The sequence below is a fragment of the Charadrius vociferus genome, unplaced genomic scaffold (assembly GCF_000708025.1).
Source record: "Charadrius vociferus isolate BGI_N301 unplaced genomic scaffold, ASM70802v2 scaffold185, whole genome shotgun sequence".
NCBI classification, from domain to species: domain Eukaryota; kingdom Metazoa; phylum Chordata; class Aves; order Charadriiformes; family Charadriidae; genus Charadrius; species Charadrius vociferus.
This window is the reverse complement of record NW_009648955.1, coordinates 1,281,534-1,293,389: the sequence shown is the minus strand read 5'-3', so window position 1 is coordinate 1,293,389 and position 11,856 is coordinate 1,281,534. Positions and strand designations below refer to the sequence as shown.

General features: G+C 38.1%; 1 protein-coding gene across 1 annotated transcript in view; it reads left to right on the top strand.

The window, feature by feature from the left end:
* The window catches only part of ELOVL4 (ELOVL fatty acid elongase 4), a 32,138-nt gene extending 22,256 nt beyond the window's left edge, over positions 1 to 9,882 (top strand). The window contains exons 5-7 of the mRNA XM_009887517.1: positions 6,001 to 6,172; positions 8,329 to 8,456; positions 8,966 to 9,882. Coding sequence (XP_009885819.1) covers positions 6,001 to 6,172; positions 8,329 to 8,456; positions 8,966 to 9,241 — 576 coding nt within the window. The 3' untranslated portion in view covers positions 9,242 to 9,882. The remainder of the gene's footprint in view (positions 1 to 6,000; positions 6,173 to 8,328; positions 8,457 to 8,965) is intronic.
* The last annotated feature ends 1,974 nt before the right edge of the window (positions 9,883 to 11,856 follow it).

Genomic DNA, 11,856 nt, shown 5'->3' with positions numbered 1-11,856 from the left:
TACTAAACCTTATCTTCTGGCAGAGCTGACACTTGAGAATCTCTCAGCTGTTCTTGCAAGTTTCACCTACAGATTAGAACATGTTCCTGAAAATGTAATGTGTGTTACAGTCTAAATACATTTAATACTTATAACACATTTCAAAAAATGTCTGTCTACATGGTGGCTGTTCATAGGTAGTATTACTTAAAAGCTTGTGCATGTGGCAGGGATGGTAGTGAGAAGGATAGGTTTGAGTCTCACACCTTATGTATAATAGCTGATACAGCAGAACAGCTCTGTGCATAGATTTTTTATTTGCATTAGGGTAGTAGCCTATCTTTCACCTCTGCCAATACTGTGCACTCACTCTTTCAGTCACTAGAATATTTCTGTTAATGATTTTTTTAAAAACAAAATTTAGCCAGGTACAACAAATGCTTGACAGGGTGAGTTTTTTTCCAACAGATATGCGAAATAGAATGCCCTTGTACTGAGCTGGATGACACTGAGGACTGGTATGGCATATATTGAAGGAATTTTTGTATTAGCTACGTACAAGAAGTAATGACTTCTGGTATGCAAAAATTCTGATTCTTAGCCTCACTTTTAGGCGCACTTATTTGCGGGAGGCTGTGGAGGGGTCAGACCTGCTCAAAAGAGTTATCTTCTGCTTTGTTCATTATGTCAAACAAAGCATTATTATACAATGTGCAGGTCATTTTGCCTTTATTTCAATTTGTTTATTGCATATGATATGTCCAGAAAAGAAAGTTTGCTCTAAAAATATCTACTCTTTAGATTTCCTGACTTTTTAGGTTTTTTGCAAACTTGTGGATTTGCATAAACTTTATTTCTGAAGTTTTAAGTTGTGACATGTTCAGTTTGCAACTGAGAGGGTTGAGGAAGCAAGGAAAACTGAGTTCTCTCAAGCTGTTGCAGCAACTGTATAGTATGTTATCAGTCAAGACCCTTATCTTGATTATTATCTGGTAGTTCTTTTGAATGAATTTTCAATTTAGGTAAATAAAAGTCACACAAAGTGTGCTTTATCTAACTAAAGAGTCTGGGATACATTTCTGGACTGCTTTACAGCGTATCATGGTCTGCGTTTAGAAGGTATGTTGTTTTTTTTACACTGTAGGACAAAAAACACCCCCAAAACCTCCTCAAGATTCCTTTCACCATCATTTTTCATAATAAAAATCTTCAAAAGCAATTTTAAAATGTAAGTGTGGGCTTCTTCTGCAGTTTTGAGTTTAGAATTGATAAACCCTGTAGCACATCTGTCATGCCCTTTTAATAGATCTAGATACTAAATGTCTCGTATCTATTGGTACTGGGTTTTCTCTGAAGAGGAATGGTGCGCTGCAACGGTGGAATTAATTACAAATGCAATAACTTTATTTGTAAGACAACGAGTAAATAAGTCCTGTATTAGTCAGCTAAAGGAGACTGGGACTAACTTAAATGGAAACAGCATTGAGCCCAGAAAGCATTATGGAACACACTCTGGAAAGCAACAGACAGCTTCATATATGACTTTATTGTGGGGCTTAGAAAGCTGGAACAAATATTGAGAAATGGGAAACTGATTGCATATGGTGGTTTAAAAGGCCGCCAAGAACCCTGGTATCGCCTCTGTTTCTGCCTTTTTGGGAATGTGCTACTACGATGTTGCCATGTAGTGGCCCCTTTTGACCAAAGCTCTTGCTCAAAATGAGAGGTCAAGAAACCATCTTTTGTTCCTCAAGAGAGTACAGAGAGCTGGTAAGCAGTTCCAAAAAATGAATTTGGCTATCGTTGGTGCCAGCAAATGTCTTTCCTCTCCAACCCATATCATGTATCATGACAGTAAGCCAATGGTGATTTCAAGGGAACAGTGTAAGGGCATGTGGTGGCAATTCCTCTGTATAGTGTAGCAACACCAGCAATCGGTGTATCACAGACCTCTTAAGTCAGACATAGCCACTTTGTTTTGCCAGTTTTTAAGGCACGTTTTTCCATGATTTTGTCTCTACGTTTTCTTCAATTTTGTCAAGCTTCTGGCTTTCACTGAGAGTTAGTTCTGGAGGTAGTTTACACATAATATGAAGAAGTTGGTCTTCCTACGTACTGTTTTGAACCTACCTACACCTGTTCATCTCATACAGGCTCCCCTGGCTGTTGTTCTACAAGAGGGAATGGACAACTGGAGCAAGCAGGGATGGAAATTAGATTCCACAGTTGCAGAAATAAACTCCTTTCTAAAGGACTTATTTTCTGGGTGTAGTACATAGCCACCTTACTGACTGCTGACAGGAAGTTGAGGAGTGTATTTTTTAATTGGCTATAAAAAAAAAAAAGTTCATAGTAGACAAGAAAGAAAAGGGTGAAGAAATCCCCAAGAAAGGATTTTGAAGGAGCTGCAGCTGCATCTGGAAAGAACTTTTTTGTGGTTATAGCTTAGGAGACAAAATAATAAATGCAAAGGGGCGAGGTATTAAATCCATGCTTCGTAGTACTCCTTTGGGAGCTCCAGTATTTGGAGTGAACAATTTCCTAACACTGTCTAACTTAAGGCATGTTAGTGTCTGTGAGCAGTGACTTTCCCCATCTGCTTACATTTGTGTGTTGGTGTTTCTCAGGTTCATCTATTTTATTAACATTATTGAAGAGCTGAGAATTGGGAATCTGGAGCTGTGTGAATGAGTTAGTTCCTACTTTTAAGTATGCTGATTGTAATCATAAAGCTGAGCTATGGTTGTCTTCTGTATTGTAATTATAAACCGCATTGTTTGTGTTTGTCTAGACTTTGAGTAGTTTCCTCTTCTGAAATAAATATAATACTTTACTTTAAACGTCTGTGAGAAGGAAACTTGACTCAACAAAATATATTCCATGGTCCTGTAAACAAAATTCTGTAACTGAAGCAGTGAAAAGAGTTCCCTTTAAAAGCCACTTTAATTTTTCTTATTACTGTTACCTTCTAAGAAGTACCTGTCCCTTCAGACCCTTAATGGATAACTGTCTCCAACCTGAACTGAGGAAGGAGGGTGAAGGAACAGAGTCCCATGTTAAAACAGCCCTTTGTTCAAAAACCCTGCAGCAGGCAGAGGTCATGGGATTGGACTTCTTGTTGACCCCCTTAATCCTAGGTTGTAATGTGCCATCTGGTGTTTTAACAGACTTAGATTGGTGCATATGAAAATTGCCAGAAAAAGTATGGTTGTGACTAGTATTATTCATTTCAGGAATATGCATATTTTCTCTAATGCTAAATCTTTCTTTCATGCTGTGTCCAAAGAAAGGCTACAGGTTAGGTCCTAACTTCTGATGCTTTGCAGAACTTTCATAGTGGCCATCTGCTCCTGTCATAGCTTACGTATTGGTGTATTGTTCTACTTTATTTCTGCCCTCTGTCACTGATTGCATGCATGGCCTCGTGCAAATGACTTAACATCTGTTTCATTTTTTTCTGCGTCTGTAAGCTAATGATTGAAAGATCTGAATAAAGTCATCGGGAGCAATGAAATAGATCATCATTACATGAAAACTCTCAGGTTTGAGAATAAATGGTAGTAAAATTTGATGATAGGAAGAGAGCAAAAGAGCTGTCAGGAAAAAAAGCATCTACAGGAATGCAAAAATCAGCAGGTATAATCCTGCAAAGAAATGGAGGCTATTTTGTTCTTAAGTGATGGGAAGCATTTTGATCAAAAGTTCAGATGATTTTGATCCACAGTCTGTAATTGCTTGCTGTGAGAGGCAAGTGGAATTCAAAAGAAGAGGAATGAGGTGTGTTAAATGACTTGTCCAGGCACATATAGTAAACCTTTGGCATCTTGGGCATAAAACATAAGGGTTTTTTTTTATTTTTCTCCACTTACATTTTGCTCTATGCTTATTGGCTATTTGGCTTATTGTTCCACTGTTTCTTTAACAAAATGCACATTGGCTTTATAAGACATTTTATGGCAGTTTGCTTGTAACTGAGCTATTGATTCTTTAAAAGTTTCTTGGAAGGAAGGACCTCCAAAGAGCTTGAATATTGCAGTGCTGGCTTGTCATTTTATGGATACAGTCCCAAATGTTTATTGTTAAGTCATGAGATGAAAAGATGCTTATCTTAATTTATTTAAGAGATGCAGCTTTAGCAAAGATCTGTAAAAGTTGCTGGACTGTTATGCTAATCCATGGGTGTGAGACAAAGCCTTGATGTGGGTGTTATTAAACACCTGACTACCTATCCCAGAGGCAGAACTGTACTGGATATTGAGCAACGCATATATACATATAGATAGATATAGGTGGTTCTTGCAGCTTGCCGATGTGTCTGGGAACTCCAAGATCTGTGGGAGTGATTTTGCTGTCATTAAGCCTCTCTCCAGCTTTGACAGATAGTAGTATCTTTTCATATAAAATGACAAAATCTGCCCCCTCTTCCTGAGACCTGAAGTAGGCTAAATCATGTCCAGAGAGTGAGAAGGGTAGTCAGTAATGGATACATAAAAGTCTGCAGTTTGGCAACAGTAAGTTGTGCGGTTCCTTTGGGGAAACCGCAGAGTCTGCAATGCAGATCTGCGGCATCCTTTTGCTCCAGTGCCGCTTTTTTCTTTTTTTTTTTTTTTTTTGGCTTCTGCTGTAATCGCTCCTAAAATGTTCACCAGTCCATTTACAGCTGTGACCAACTTAGTCTGAGGAGAGATGCATTCCTTTCCCACTAGTTTGGAGAGGTGGAGGAAAACACCATGCAGGGCTGTAGTGTTGCTCTGTGCTGTTTGTTCTCCTGATTCCTCTTTCTCTCTCTTGCCTAACAGTATGTGTATATTTGGGAAGGGAAGCTACTGCTGTCTTAACTTTTTCTGTTCTGCCTCCCCTGGGGACTGAGGGAGTGGTAGGATTATTTCACACGATGTTAAAGTAAGAAAGTCTAATTTGCCATCAGATGAGTCCTGAAATATCAGGTGAATTTTTTACAAATAGGTGTGTTGTGACATTGCCTGCTGTCCTTGATGGTGGTACCATTTCCAACTCTTTTTTTTTTTTTTTTATTTTCCTTCATTCTCTGTGTGAGTCACCATCTGGGATGTGTTCTGGTCCCACCCTTGCATAACAAGCTAGATGACTTACAGTGCCAGGAACTAGACTTGTTGCTGTGCTTTGGGATCTGGAAGGGAGTCCCCATCACCGCCATACCCCCATATCATAGTATTAGCAAATTGCTATGCAGAGCTTCTGGGCTTTTACCTTGTACAACAATATCCTGATTTCAGCAGGTCGCCGTGTTTATGTTGCATATTGGGCAAGACTCACTATGATGGGTGGATTGGAAAAAGAATTTGGTGTGTGTAGCACTGCCGTGTTGGGTGGCTGGGTTATATCTCTGCAGCTTGTGTGTCTCCCGTGGTCTTGTTTCTTCAGTTCCCTGAATGGCACAGAGCCACTGTGGGGAATGCTGCTTTTCAGATGGGGTTACTGAGCAAGCCAGAAGAAGCTGAGGGGAATATTGCTCTAAGGGATGTGAAATCTGTACCGCACCTAGCTTGTAAGAGTGATTTGGTATCTTCCCACCCATATGCCTGTGGTACTGAAAGAATTTCAGTCTTTGCAACTTCATTTTATCATAATGTTTCTGCCTTGTTGTTCTGACCACATCAAAGTGTTGCCTCATTAGTACAGGAAGCCCTGTGGTAGTCTTCTCCCGGGAAGCTTAGGTTAGAGAACGAGGACACAAACTTGCAATTTTTAACTGGTGAACTGTTCAGAGATGGCCAAGCTTTTAATTACGTTAGCTCTTTTTTACAGGTGTGATTTGTGAGCAGTAGATTCAGAATAATACTTCTGTGGCCAGAATAGATGAATGGAGTCTCGGTTTTATTGTCATACTGTTAGATGCTCGATGATTCCGCCTCAACATTTACCAGGATTTGAGGAAGGAAGAGCTATCCTTCTCTTCTGGCAGATAGGTGGAGAGAACTTTATTCCATTCAGCTTGGAATCACTAAAACTTCTGTGTTGTCTTTTTTTTTTTCATTGCAGATAGCTGCTGCTTTATGGTGGTATTATGTCTCTAAAGGAATTGAATATTTGGATACAGTATTCTTCATCCTGAGGAAGAAATTTAATCAAATTAGTTTCCTTCATGTCTATCACCATTTCACCATGTTCACCTTGTGGTGGATTGGTATTAAGTGGGTTGCAGGTGGACAAGGTGAGTTCCCTTCCTCCCATACCCTTTATGCTGAACACAAGGGAGAATTATTATTGCTTGGGAGCAATAGAAAAAAGTTTTTTTAGACTTATCTTTATAATATACAAGACTGTTTAAATAGCACTGAAGCAGTGCAGTAGCTTTAATGCATACAGTCTTCCTCTGTGGGAAACGTGGGGGAGGAAAAGATAACAGGGCAATAATCTAATGAATTGCAAAACCTTTTTTTTTCCTCATGGGCATGAATTGCAAGCCTGAAATTCTGTCTTCAAAATTATCCTTGTTCTGTATGAAATAGAAAGATGAATGTGTCTTGCCTAACTTCAATTTTTGCAGATACAGAGAACTGCAAAATCTAATTACGGGCCACAATCTGTGTGCAAATGTAATGAAGTTAATGGAGACAGTATTTTGGCATTGTATCTGAGTTTGGGGTTTGCTTTCTTTTTTATAAAGAGGCATGTGTAAAATTCTGAAACCTTCACTTGAAGGTGAGCCAATGAATCTGTCAATTAACTTTTAAAAGCTATTCATAATGACACAAGTCTATAATTCATTATCAGCCTTTTTTTTCCCTTACTTCCTTTCTAAAGCCCCCATCAAAGAATTTTATTCCATTGTACTTGCCACATCCTCCCTTGCCCGCATTGTACCCTTGTTCCTGTTGTTTTGCCTTGTGTCTCTCAAATTAGAAGCTCTACAGGGCTGAGGGTTCAGGGAAAATACCCTGTTTTTTTTGTAATGGGCTTTGTAGGCTTAAGACACTGAAAATAACATATAGTAAACACCATACCAAACTCAATATTTTGGGATTTTTGTCAAGCTGTATTAATACTTACTGCATGGGAGTTTTATGCTCTCATTTACTAGAAATATCTTGTACTGAGTGGTTACTTATATTCAGAAGAAGAAATATTTAAAATTAGTATCTTTGACTATCCTTGAATTTCTCCCAAGTAATCTGCAGGATGCAGGTACTCAACCAGACATTTCATGATCTTTATTGGCTACTGCACCCATAAAATAAGTTTATTGGAGACTGCATACTTACTTGCAGTCTTACTTGGAAATTCGCTGGATATCTCAATATGCCCTCTCCCTTGTTGTTTTTTCAGACTTTTCATACCACGTATCAGCAGTTTTCAATACACTTGCAACTATTTCCAACTTTATTTCAAGTTCTGGTGTTCTTGCACTACATCTTAGTTTCTAGCCTCTGCAAAAGGAAAAGCAACAGTTGCTCTTCTGCATTTATGTAGCGCTACTGCATAAATGTGGCTAGATCTGTGTTCTTCTGTTTTCTAGTTGATAGCACATTGCCTACATAGACAGATCTATTATAAACTAGACCCTATTGTAACTCACTGGGTCTAGACCACATGGACATCTGAGCTGTTTGATGTCAGCAGCTATTGTCCGTTTTGCCCTAATCTTATACATTACAGCCCTTTTTAGCCTATCTGGCAGTGTAAAAATACCTTAACAAGATATAATTTGTTTCTGTTAAATGTCTGCTAATCTTGACAGAGCAGAGATCTTAACATGAGTAAGAACTGTTGTCTTCTTTTCCAGCATGGATCACTCTGGAAAAAATTCTACTATACATCTGTATATTTAAGTCATAAATAAGGAAACTAAAAATGAACAATTTAGACAAACTTACTTGGCAGTGCCCTTAAACGTTTTGTAACCACAAGTCTTGGTTAATTCGTTGGCCTTTAATCAGACTTCCACAGGAGTTTCTTGACTTCTTGCTGAGAAGTGAACCTTGTGCATTTAAATATTGTTTAACAGATTTAAGTTCAGAATCTGATACATTGCATTGTCAGATACTGCTTCTAAAAATCCTTTAGCAAAACTATTGCACTTATAGTACAATAACTAATATGGAATCCATGTGATTTATGTTTGTTCAACAAAAATCTTATGAAAAGCTTTTGTATAAGTAGTTCCATGAAAGATGTGACATACTAATTGCACAAACAGCTATTTGTGTCAGCATGTGTTGGCAGTCAGGTGTATACTATACTATTGAATATTTCAAACGTGGAAGCCTGGTGTGCTTTATAATTTTTACTATCACTACTAAAATACTATAAAAGACTTCTTTCTTTTTTCAAAATTACATTACAATCTTCCCTTCTGTTCCTGGACAGCTTTTTTTGGAGCTCAGATGAATGCGTTTATTCATGTCATTATGTACATGTATTATGGATTAGCTGCCTGTGGCCCTAAATTTCAGAAATACCTGTGGTGGAAACGATACTTGACCATATTGCAATTGGTAAGTAAAATTTCTCCCTTTATCTCAGAAGGCCATTGCCTCTGAGTGGATTTGCATTTGCAGAGCTTTGGAACAGATGCTGCTCCTTCCAATAGTTCTTAGCTGTCTGATACTCACAGCTCAAGTTAGAATACTACCTGGAGATGGAATTACTTATTTCATTTCTCAAAAAATATGCAGCGTAGTTAAGAGTTGCGTGAGTAAAGTCTAATACTACTTTACTGGTTGTTTCAACTGAATTGCAAAAACCTTTTCAAAAGGTAGAGAAAATCCAGATCTCTTAATGTCCTCTCATTTTTCTATTTCTGAAAGCTGGTGCCAGTTACTGCAATAAACTTGATGTCCCTGATCAGGCATATGTGCGCATGCATAATGTGACAGCCAGTACAGCTTCCCTACTGCGTCCCAGTTGAGCAGTTTTCATAACGTAATGCATCAGTATACATTGGTGCAGTCAGACCTACAGAATATATCCAGACCTTTTTGATTCTGTATTTTCTGTCTTTCAGGTGCAGTTCCATGTGACTATTGGACACACAGCCTTGTCTATTTATATTGATTGTCCTTTCCCTAAATGGATGCACTGGGGTGTAATTTTCTATGCTGTCACCTTCATTTTCTTGTTTGGTAACTTCTACTATCGGACATACAAGCTGCCCAAGGAACCTGTAAAGAATGGCAAAATAGCAAATGGTGCTGTTGCAAATGGAGTAAGCAAATCAGAAAATAATGCAGTGGTGGAAAATGGAAAAAAGCAGAAAAAGGGAAAAGCAAAAGGAGAATAACTTGATCCAGGCCTTAACCATTGTTGGCAGTGAGGAACCTCTGGTTTGGTTTATAAAAGGAAGAAAAAACCACTATCTGTACCAATTAACCTTAGGTTACTGAAGAGCTAGAACACAGGTATTTTCATTATTTATGAAGATTGTTTTAAGAACAATGCTAAAGTTGAATTTCTATTGTAATTATGTAATTATCATGCATATGGTCTCTGTGTAAACTTGTAGACTGCTGGTGTCGGTGAATGTAAGGAAGAATTGCAGTTGATTCCATGTTTAGCAGTCCAAAAAGTTAATACTACCATTGATACAGGCAGTTTTGCTGGCACCCACATTTCTTTGGGCAAGGGAGGGGAAGGAAGTAGCGTTTGGATACTTGTGTTTTCTTTCCAGAAAATTATTAAATTTCAAATTATGATGTATTATCTAATCAGAATGCGCAACTTTTCTTGTCCTCCTTGGAGAATATCTTCAGACACATTATGTTTATGTGCTGTCAGAACAGTGTTTGACTTTTCAGACATTACTTGATTTAACTGAGTGTCTGTTACAGTTTGTTTGTTTGTTTTTTTTTTCTTGTGTGGAAATATACCTACCTCTTCATCTGCTGAAAAGAATATTGAGCATTAAATAACTGGTTTCTGAAACATGGAGTCCTCTAATATAAATATCCGTTAACAATTATTCAGGAGAAAATATTATTTCCTGTGGGAATAAAAGGTATTTTTTGGTCAAATCCTCCATAACCTTTTTCAATATAAATTTAAATTTTGGAGTGGTACTTTTAGTATGGCTAAGTGAACAAAACATTTTAAGAATGTATAAATATGAAACAATACACTGTTTGAAGCAAGCAGTAAAAGTAAGCCTGTTGCTTGTTGTCTGTGACCTGCATTAAACCCATGGTGCTGACTGGTAACGAAAATGGTGAGATAATATTATGGTGTAAAGAAAGCAATATGTAATTCCATTTAGAAATGCTGTGTTTATGGGTAGTCATGCTAACTACAAGACCGTCACTTTGCTGGGAGAGAGAATTTGGTTAAAAAGGTACTAAATACAGCAAACAAAATGTTGAAAATGCTGCTACTGCTTGATACATGTCAAAACTATTTGTTTAGACACTTGCAGGCAACGTACTGCTAGTAGTCAGGCCACCATTTTAATGTGAATGTCAGAGAAGGGCTTCTGAAAGTCTATTCCCAAAATATTCTCAGCTCTTTTCAACCTAATTGACAAAGTGATTCTGCTAATCATTTTTAGTCAAAACTGCTTAAATAAGTAGAATCCTTTTAGGTGGCTTTTCATCTTTCATGGTACATTAATGGACTTCTTACTGCTCCTTTTGTGAAGAAAATATGGAAAGAGTTATTCTCCTTCCAAATAATGTGATTACTAAGAGAGATGTTTTGAGCTGCTCAGCATGCAAAGAGTACAAGACAGGTGGACTTAGAAACCATATCCTGAACTCCCATGTTCCTTGCTCATCACTGCAAGAGCTGCGTTGTTGCTGTCTAAGTGCATTCCTTCCAGCTCTGGTCAAAAACGTATTCATCATTAGTGACAAACTTGCATCTGGGAAGTAATGCCATTGTTGAAGGAAAAAGTACGTGGAACTGTAGGTGTGAAGTGTGACACATTTAATAATATTTGCATCTCGATTTGTCTGTTTATAATATGCAAACAGGTCGCATCTTATGTGTCTCAGGTTTGTCTCTTGTCTCTGTACTGAAAACTGTTTGAACCCAAAAAAACCGGCCCTAGGAAAAAAAGGGTTGGATATAGGCTGTTGTATTCAGAAATAATTACTAATACTGGCGTTGATTCAGCTGGAAGGTAGGTCATCCATAATCTCGACCACTGTGGATTTTATGGCAGGATATAGGATTGTGAAAGAATGTCTCTGCTGAGCTGTCATGCATGTGACCATTAAGTTTCCTATCTGCTATGTCTTGTGCTTCTTCCAGCCTTTGTACTGATGCTTTTTGCATTTGCATAACTGTACGTGTTTATGTAGTGTGGCACGGGGAAGAGCGATAGCGGTCTACCCTTCCTTCTTGGACAAATGCCACTACCCTTAACCAAGCCAAAATGCTGGCTGACTGGGTAACTTTGGAATGGCTAAAGGAGCAAATAACTACAAAGCAAGTTATCAGATTTACAGCACACCTGCTACTCCAAGGTAGTGGCTGGTGTGAATACACTTACCCTACTGTAAATTCAAGGTAGCTTACCCCACTTTGAATAAAGGGTAGCTTCTTTCTATTTGCCATGGGATGTGGGCAGCTAACTTGTAAATCTGTGTCATTCCTTGTATTGTGTTAAACTGGTTGTTTGCTCTGTCTTTGTTTCAGTAAGCCAGATCAAATAAACTGATACTCTTAATGTGATCTGGATCTAAAAGAGCATACTGAGAAATATACCAGTACTGGTTCAGTTGTGTCTTTGCTACACTTTGTAAAGTAAGAAGTGTATCTTGCATGTTGGCAAATATTTAAATAGCTGAAAGTCAAATCTTCTCTCCCCTCATCATGCATAGAACCTGCTTAAAGTTGATAACAGCTTGAACCTTATTGGCAGAACTTGAGTAGAATCCTGCCCTCAAACACTGGGGCACTTGG